The sequence below is a fragment of the Urocitellus parryii genome, chromosome 8, assembly GCF_045843805.1.
Source record: "Urocitellus parryii isolate mUroPar1 chromosome 8, mUroPar1.hap1, whole genome shotgun sequence".
Classification (NCBI taxonomy): Eukaryota; Metazoa; Chordata; class Mammalia; order Rodentia; family Sciuridae; genus Urocitellus; species Urocitellus parryii.
In genome coordinates, this window is record NC_135538.1 from 123,251,239 (window position 1) to 123,261,215 (window position 9,977).

Sequence of the window (9,977 nt, forward strand, 5' to 3'; positions counted from 1 at the left end):
AGCCTGTGTCAGATTCACGGGGTGGAAATACAGAATTTATCACACCATAAACACCACACATGGAGTGGGATAAATATATTGTTGCAGCCTCCTTTATGAAAATAATCCATGGGTCTAACCTGCTTACTCCAAAGCCAGTGTTCTTTAAGGCTCATTCCACTACTTGTCTCCTCTGAAGTTGACCACCCCGGTCTGTTTATTTGCTGGCATTCAGTCTTTTATGAGGCCCCCTATTCCTTGTGGAAATTTCAGGGCCAGCTGTTGTCACATACCTGGCCTTTCTGTCTACAGTGTTGAAGATGGCCCTGTCAACTATGGATCCTCCCATGGTCCTTATTAGTTTTAGGCCATCCTAGATAGGCAAACTGTTTTTTCTTCTTGGGATTTTTGAGCAGAGAATTCTGGTTTTTTTTTTTTTTTTTGGCTTTTTTATGGTCCATTAACTTAAGGGCAATCAATATGGGCTTCATATCACATGACAGCTGGACTTCTAATAGGTGATATTCAAAATACTTAAACAATATAGAATCCACTTATATGCCCCTTGGAGTAAGACATGTACCACCATACTCTGTGATATTACCAGTTTTTGACTGCAAAGGCTGGATCCTTTTTACCTCTTAGAATTATGGAACCACAGTAATGATTCATGGCAGATGATACCTAGCATCCTGGCAGCTGCGGTGGAACACAGGTGAAAGCCTATATGGGGACACTTCTAGGGACTGTGAGTACAGCAAAGTGAGGAACATTTATGTATCATGCATGTGCATCTTGAGGTGTGTGTGTCAAAGGGTATTGGAGAGGGAAAAAAATCTGTTTCCTATACCTATCTACCCATCTACCCATCTTAGGTCCCCAGCTGAGACCCTGTAAATTAGATTGGTAAAAGACATTAACAAGAGAAAGCTGGGCATGGTGGTGCAACTCTGAAGGTTAAAGCAGGAGGATCACAAATTCGAAAACAGCCTCAGCAACTTAGTGAGGCCCTAAGCAACTTAGCAAGACCCTGTCTGGGGATGTGGCTCAGTGCTAGAATACACCTGGGTTCAATTCCTCGTGCCAAAATCCAAAATAGAAGTTTACTAACATGCTTTGTATGTGTACAAATGGCATTACCATTTTTTCTCTTTTTTGGTATTAAAGATTGAATCCTAGGACACTTTACCACTGAGCTGTTACCAGCTCTTTAAAAAAAATTTAAATTTTGAAATAGGGTCTCCCTGTGTTGTCAGGGGCTCACTAATTGCTGATGCTGTTCTTATGACCTTCCATTGGAATTATAGACATGTACCACTACACTCTGTGATATTACCAATTTTTGACCCCAAAGGCTGGATCCTTTTTACCTCTTCGAATTATTGAACCAATATAAAGCCTAAAGCTCCAATTGAGCAGTGGAGGAGACTTGATTATTGGCCAGGAATAGGAAAAGTGGGAGATGCACTTGCAAAGCAACTTCTTACCTGTTGGGGGTTGGGAGATTATAGATATAGGGCAAAAGAAATGAAGGAGAAGGAGGTGATATCTTCTGGGGATGGGTGGAGATTTTCTGAGAATTCAAGCACAATTATCAGTTGTCATGGTGCTGGGGGGAGGGTTGTCATTTAGCAAGCAGATGAGGTTATAATGAAGTTAGAGATCATTTGATGCTCTCCCTAGCATGTTTTCTGATAGCCTACCTGAAGAGGGACTTCTGGCCTTCAGACATCTAGTCCTCAAATATTAGGGTGGGGTAAAATTCAGCTAGGTCACCTAGGCTGTACAAGCAGTGATAACAATCTGGGCTTTATACTGTCTTAGGCTATGCAAAGCAGAAGGGGGTTGGGGCTTCTGGGTAGAAAGCTCTGTTCGTGAAGCTTGTTATGCAGATTTGAGCTAGTGCTTTCTCCATAGATAAAACTATACCTTTACAAATGTAAATTTCCTTTACCAAAGGAAAAATCTCTTCCCTGTTTTGAGAGCATTCTCTCTGGCCCTTTGGTTCTCATGACCTTTAGCTCAATCCATATGCTAAAGAGGCATATTTTGAAGCAGCTATTCTGGTACTCTTCTAGGAGGGGAGGGGTGTGATATTCTGCATTGAAGAAATTGGGAAGGCTGCTTTCATGCTGGGTCCTTGCGGGATACTACAGGAGCTGGACCCTGTCAGTGGGCTAGTGACCTGACTTGAACCTCAGCTAAAACCCCAAGGTTCTGGAATAAAGTTCCTTTTTTCAACACAAGCATTATATTAGGTGGATAGTTAAGTACATGCTTTCTGGCATCCTAAATCCTGCAGGCTTGAAACATTTGAGGGGATCCATCCCCCGCTTTTTTAGTTGAATCCGATCCAGTAACTTCTGTACATTTCTGAAATACTTTCCTACTTAATCTTTTGTCTCCCTGGCATAACTCCTTATACTTACCCTCCCCCACTTAGTTTGCAGTGTTGGGATGGAGTCCAGGTCCTTCTATCACTGAGCCACATCCCCAGTCCTCCTTAATTTATTGAGATAGGGTTTCACCAAGTTGTCCAGGCTGGCTTTGAACTTGGGATCCTCTTGCCTCAGCCTTCTAAATAGCTGGGGCCTTCTTGAAACAAGTAGTGCAAAGGCTTCTCAACCCCAGATTCTTGTGATTAGGCTGGAAAGATTTCAGGCCCGTTGCTCAGAGTTACAGGCGTGAGCCTTATTAGAAGGAATCCTGCCCTTTGATTTTATTGGGAGCTGGGGAAGTTTACAGCGCCCTGCCCAAGTCCACTCTTAGACTTTTTTTTTTTTTGACAGTATGTAAACTGCATGGACTACCTCTAAGAGAGAGGTATTATGCTCAGAGTTGGAATTTTTAAGGAAATTGAGTCCCCTGTTTTTGTCTCAATTTCCAGTTCCTCTCTTTTTGACTCAGTGTCCTTAATCAGTTTTTTATCCTTTGAATAGCTCCCATCAAGCTTTCTTTGTGAGGGTTGATGTTTTGGCTATGGGGAGGTTGAGGGTTGTGACTTAGTATTGGTGATTAAAAAGTTCCTGGATACTTGGTTACAAGAGATAATATTTTCTTTATTAAGACTGGGTGAGGTTTTAACATATCAAGCTTCCATTTTCCAGGTACATATCTGTCAGATGTGCCTCCCTGTGGCTTTCAGTTACCCTTCATTATCTTTTCCCTGCTTATCTATTTAAATGACTGAGTAGCTACCAACCTTGTTACAGGATACCTTGCCACCAAGCTGAGTCAGCCATGGCAGCCCTCTCTCACTTCAGTTCTTGCAATCATGCCAGAAAACTTTCAGACATCGCTCAGAGTAGCAGGCATGAGTTTACTGCTGAATAGGGAAAGGGAAAAGGAGATACTCTCAAAGGCGAGACTGGGTCACAGAGAAGACAGGGATGGTGTGCCTCTCCTGCTCTCCAGTTTTATTGGGGTCCCAGGGAAGTTTCCAGAGAGTTCTGCTCTTGTCTACTTCCTAACTCTTGACTGATGGCAGGGTGACTTCAGACTTTCAAGTTTCCACTATGCATGACAACGCTAGATCACTTTGGCCCATGATAACTGGTTCTAATTGGAACCTGTTCTTAGAGGTTTTATGGTTTGGGGGAATTCTCATCTCCCTGAATTCTGGAATCCGGTCTGCATAAAGGTCACTAAAGTCTCCCCCTTTAGGGTAACTTGTGTTATTGGAATTTCAGGCCTACATTCCTCCTGCAAATAACTGGTTGTTTTCTGAGGTATATAACATATCCTATTGACTTAAGCCAGGCAGAGCAGTATGTAAATTGCTTGTTAAAAATTGGGTGGGGGGGGGGCTGGAGATGTGGCTCAAGCTGTAGCGCGCTCGCCTGGCATGCGTGCGGCCCGGGTTCGATCCTCAGCACCACATACCAACAAAGATGTTGTGTCCGCCAAATGCTAAAAAATAAATATTAAAAATTCTCTCTCACTCTCTCTTAAAAAAAAAAATTGGGTGGGGGAAGGGAGGAGTGGGGGAGGGTAGGAAAGTTGGTGGAATGAGATGGTCAACATTTACCCTAAGTACATGTTTAAAGACACGAACTGTTTGAATCTACTTTGTGTACAACCAGAGACATGAAAAATTCTACATGTGTAACATGAATTGAACTGCATTCTGCTGTCATATATAACAAATTAAGGTAAATAAATAATTTTTAAAAACTTTGGGGAGGGGTTAGCACAGAGGGCCCAGTGTATAGGGCCTGTACTTCCCCATCTCTTTCTGGTACTGAGGATCAAAGCCAGTGCCTCAGGCATGCTAGGTAAGCACTCTACCACTGAGCCACATCCCCAGCCCACACCTCCCCATCTTAATGGGTAACATGTATAAGCCCTGCCTTTACTCCTTTCTATACAGTAAGCAGCAAATATTTCAAATTAATTTAGTTATCCACCATGATTCAAACTTCTATGAAGACTTCTCTGACCAACCACACCTCCTTTCCAAGCACTCACACCGTATGCATTTTTAGTTAAACACACAGTATCTTTATTAATTTTCATGTGGTGCTAAGGATCAAACCCAGTTAAAGCCCCAGCCTTCATATGCTTTTATTGTACATTCCTTTAACCTTTTATCTGCTCCCAACTCAGTTGTGTTACTGCTACCTGTGCTGGAGATATGTCTTTGACTGTCCCTACTGTTTAGGGTTGTGATTAAATAAACTTAAATGGGTTTTTTCTTCTAGAGTATCAAATGTATAACTTTTCACATGGATACTGGATGAATTTAGAATAAGAAATGTTAGTCCTAATGCCTGAGTTAAAGCATTTATTTAATGAAGCAGGTTTCATTAAAACGGATTCCTATAAACTGCTTCACTTAATTCTCTGTTGTATTTCCCCTAGAGTCCATCTAGAAACAATTGAGCTTCTGGGTTTAGGGAGCTGATAAACAGAAGGAAAAAGTATAGGTCTCTAGGTGCCAGTGAGAGAAGATGGAGCAGGTCTTGAGAAACAGTATTACATAAGAGCCTTGAAAAGTAGAATTAACATTAGTGTTGCTTATGGGGCTGAGATTAGAATTATTAAACATAAAATTAGGACCCTACTTTAAGATTAATAATTAGGCTGAGGAGAAAATAAGATTAACACATGAATGGCTAGGATGAAGATTAGGATTAGAATAGAGTTAATGCTGCTGTTCTGGGCTGATAACAGGATAAATGTTGGATCAAGGCCATTTTATGTAGGGACTAGAAATGAAACTAGAATTTTCATTTTTCTTTGTTGGCATGTACTCAAGGAGAATTTGCCCAGCCTGGACAACAGGAAGACCTTGACACAAATAAAACTAAAAAAACTGGTGATGGAGTATAGTGCAATGGTAGAGTTCTTGCCTAGCAAGCCTGAGGCCCTTTGATCCCCAGGACTCCCCCCCCCCCAAAAAAAAAAAAAAAAAAAACCCAAGTGTGTGTGTGTGTGTGTGTGTGTGTGTACATGTTTACTTATTTTGTGTGTGTCTGTGGTACTGGGTTGAACCCAGGGACACTCTACCTCAGATCTACATCCTTGGCCCTTTTTTATTTTGAGACAAGATCTCTGTTGACCAGGCTGGCCTTGAACTGGTGATCCTTCTGCCTCAGCCTCCTTATTTTGGGGAATTACAGGTGTTCATCACCATGTCTAGCTTAGAAATAGAATTTGGTATTGCTGTCAGTTCCATGGAAAAACTAGGCAGAGGAATCTGTAGGATTAGGACTCCACAACTATTTACATTCTCTGGAGGGAAAGATTCATTCATTCGCTTACTCACTTATCCATAGAATCAGGGGCCAATTTTCTGCAAATTTTTCTCTGCTTTATGGTAGCCTGAAATCTCGTGGAAGAACAGGAGCACAGAGGAACACAGAGGAAGGCAGGAGCACAGAGTTGTAAAAATACTTACAAGGGTTTTTTTGTTTTTTTGTTGCCATGGGATGATGATTTGAAGCATTTGAAAAACTATTCCAACTGATAATGGTGGCACACACATGTAATCCCAGCAACTTTGGAGACTGAGGCAGAAGATCAAAAGTTCAAGGTCAGCCTGAGCAACTTTGTGAAACCTGGTCTCAAAACATAACAAGGGCTGGTAAAGTGGGTTCCATTGCTAGTACTAAAAACAAACAAAACCCCCAAAGCAATAACGTATTCTGAGATTCAAAACGGAGTGACCATGGTACATGTGTTGCTAGATTGGGATGATGCTCTCAAGTGTGTTGAGAAATTGAGGTGTCTCCCCTGGGCTGGGAGGGCAATAATTGTACCCATAGGCAGAGCTAAGAACGTGGAATCTGGTCAGTTCTCCTGGTTCCAAATCCTGTGTCTTAATTTCTGCTTCTGAAAAAGGATGTATTATTTGCTTCATATTGTTATTACATGGGTTAAATGCGTAAATGTGTGGAAATTACATTAAATAGTGTCTGGAATCTCATAATCAGTATATAAACAGTTCCTGTCTGAGCAGAGCACAGTGTGTGCTGATGTTCATGAAGTTTCAGGTCATGAGCCAGGGATGGCACATGCAATTTCACATTTGGCCAATAGATGGCATCAGAGTCCTCAATGTACAAATTATCCTGCCTGCCTAAACATGAAGACTTTTCCCTGAGCTTGTTGCTGGCATTGTAAAGAAGAAATGCCAGGACTGAAGTTAAGGTTTCTTCCCAAGGCTCTGTGCTGGCTACAAGCCTAAGGATACTAGAGTATCTGATTATGGGTGTGAAAACAACAATGTGTATTTGAGAATTGTCTGACTGGATGTCAGGGGTCCTTTAGTTCTCACACAGTGTGTTGTTGGGTGAGTTTCTGAACTTACAAGCTGCCCATCTCTTACTAATATTTGAGGGACAAATCAGAATGGGAATATAAACCAGACATATATAAGTAAGTGGAAAAAAAAAGAGAAGCAAAGAAAATAGGGTAGGAACTAGAGATGAAGAAATAGTGATAATATGACAACGGAGGGGAATTAGAAATGGAAATGATAACATTAGGAACATGATTTTGAGGGCAAATTGTTGAAAATAAAATAGAGAAAAGAATATTAAATTTGATTCATGATAAATTTTTTTTAAGAGAGAGTGAGAGAGAGAATTTTTTTAATATTTATTTTTTAGTTATCCACGGACACAACATCTTTGTATGTGGTGCTGAGGATCGAACCCGGGCCGCACGCACGCGAAGCAAGCGCGCTACCACTTGAGCCACATCCCCAGCCCTATGATAAATGTTTTATATAGATACTTATCTCCCTTTCTGTATTCTTTCTCTTGTATGAGTGTATGCGCGTACACACACACACACAAAAAAAAAATCATCTATTGCTGTGAAAATATGGGTGTGAAGAAGACAGGGCTGCAAAACTCAATCTTCCTGATGAAATCATGTCAAATTTCAATTTTTTTAAAGATGTTGATGGACTTTTATTTTATTCTTTTATTTATATACAGTGCTGAGACTAGAACCCAGTGCCTTACACATGCTAGTCAAGTGCTCTACTGCTGAGCCACAACCCCAACCCCTAGATTTTTTGTGGTGCTGGGGGTTGGACCCAGGGCCTTGTGCATGCAAGCACTCTACCAACTGAGCTATATATCCCCAGCCCCTCTTTCAATTTTAAAGCAGATTGATCAGCACTCCCTCAGTTTTGTCTGGGCTCCACTTCCTTCCCCAACAACCTCCTGAATGCCCTCTTTACCTCCTTGTTCCTCAGGGTGTATATGAGTGGGTTAAGTGAAGGAGTGCCCACTGCATAGAAAAGGCCAAAGAACTTGCCCCTCTTTTGGGCATAGGGATTTTTGGGCTGGAGGTAGACGGCAATGACTGAGCTGTAGAAGAGGGTAACCACAATGAGGTGGGAGGAGCAGGTCCCAAAAGCTTTCCTCCTGCCCCTTGCAGAGTTAATCCTCAACACTGCCCAGGTAATGGCACCATAAGAGACAAGGATGAGGCTGAGTGGCACAACCAAAATGAAGACACTGGCTACAGCCATCTGGATCTCATTGTAGGTGGTGTCCCCACAGGAGAGCCGAATTAAAGCTGGGACCTCACACACAAAATCATCCACCTGATGGTGGGGACAGAAGGGTAGGTGGAGGGTGGCTGGTGTCTGGATTACTGACTCCACCAATCCAATGGTCCAGGCAACAGCTGCCAGCTGCAGGCACAGGCGGGGGTGGATGATGGTGGCATAGTGGAGGGGCTGGCAGACAGCCACATAGCGATCAAAGGCCATCACTGTCAGGAGGATGCACTCAGTTGTCCCCAGGGACAGGAAGATGAACAGCTGGATGAAGCAGCCCAGGAAGCTGATGGTCTTCTTGGGGCCCCAGAGGTTGACCAGCATCTGGGGAACACAACTTGTGGTGAAGCAGAGGTCCAAGAAGGAGAGGTTGGAGAGGAAGAAGTACATTGGAGAGTGGAGCCTGGGGTCCAGCACTGACAGCAGGATGATGAGTGTGTTGCCCACCAGGGTGAGGAGGTAGGAAGTTAAGACAACCACAAAGAGAATCCTTTCCAGCCCTGGGTGTTCAGAGAAGCCCAGAAGGAGGAATCCCACTGGGGAGCTTTGGTTGAGCATGGCCTGTTCCTGTTCAGAGCTAGAGGGATGAGTGTGTCAGATTAGTGTGTTCCAGTTTGTTTTGTAAAAACACTCTGGATGCTCACTCCTGGTCAAATGTCTAGTGGGAATGGAATGTGGTGGACAGTGGTCAGAGACCTTGTGCTGATGTTTCTGACTTGAGTGAGGGCAAAGGAGGCTGATGTCAAATGAGGATCCATTAACTCATTCTTTCAGCAGAGGTTTATTGGGTGCCCTATGTTCTGAGTGCTTTTCTAACTGTTGTTCTTAATTTATTTGTTGGAATAAATAGCAAGTAAATATATTTTGAATGAATGTTCTCTCTCTATATATATTATTTCTGTCAGCTTGATTATTTTTTATTGGCTAGATGAATTTTGTAGAACTTCATATTCTATTTTATGCTTCATTTGCAAGGGAGATTATTTGAGAGAGAATGCAATATCTATGGGAGAGATTTTCTTTCATTTTAAGAGATCCGTACTCATAGCAAGATCAATTCAGTTACCCGGGTCTCTTTAGCAACCTAAGTCACTCAGATGACTGATTAGGAGAATTGCTTAGTCCCAAGGGAAGTTTACCAGTGGGAGGTGAGAATGACCCCATACATGTTAAAAATACTGAGTTCATAGCATTATGAACAAGAATAACTTTGTGTGTGTGTGTGTGTGTGTGTGTGTGTGTGTGTGTATGGGTGTGTGTGCGCTGGGAATTGAACCCAGGGGTGCTTTACCACTGAGCTACATCTTCAGCCTTTTAAAATTTCTTATTTTGAGGCAGATTCTTGCTAAATTGCCTAGGAGAATTTGCGATCTGTCATTTGAATTGCTGGGATGACTGGTATGCAGTACTGTGCTTGGTCTTAAAAATAACGAAGTCAATCTGTGTGATGGCCACCACTCAGATTAAGGAACTGAATAAACATTTCAGGGTCTTCGAAGCTCTTATGTACTCCTCCCTGACTTCTTAATTTTCCACTTCCAGCACAGAACTACCTTCTGAATTTGTTCATTTGTTTGTTGAGACAGGGTCTTGCTACGTTGCCCAAGTTGGGCTTGAAATCCTGGGCTCAAATCATCCTCCTGCCTCAGCCTCCCATGTGCTGGGACTCCAGGTGTGCACCACTGTGCCTGGCTTTGAATTTTTAATTCTCTTTCTCCCTCTCTTTCTTTTATTTGAGATAGAGTTCACATACCAAACTTAAGAGTTTTCAAGTATATTCACCAGTTATGTAATTAAACACCACCTACCTCCAGAACATTTCACATCACCCCAAAAAGAAACTCCATGCCTGTCAGCAGCCACCCCTCATTTGTTTTCTTTGATATATATAATTCTTTGTATGCAACTTAAACAATAGCCAACTATTTCTTGTTCATTGGTCAACTATTATCCTAATCAGTTTTCTGCATTTTTAAATTGG

General features: G+C 42.2%; 1 protein-coding gene across 1 annotated transcript; it reads right to left on the bottom strand.

Moving 5' to 3' along the window:
- Positions 1 to 7,615: 7,615 nt before the first annotated feature.
- On the bottom strand, positions 7,616 to 8,554 carry Or2h2 (olfactory receptor family 2 subfamily H member 2). The gene has a single exon (XM_026415315.2). The coding sequence runs from the start codon at positions 8,552 to 8,554 to the stop codon at positions 7,616 to 7,618; it is 939 nt and encodes a 312-aa protein (XP_026271100.1).
- Positions 8,555 to 9,977: the final 1,423 nt, after the last annotated feature.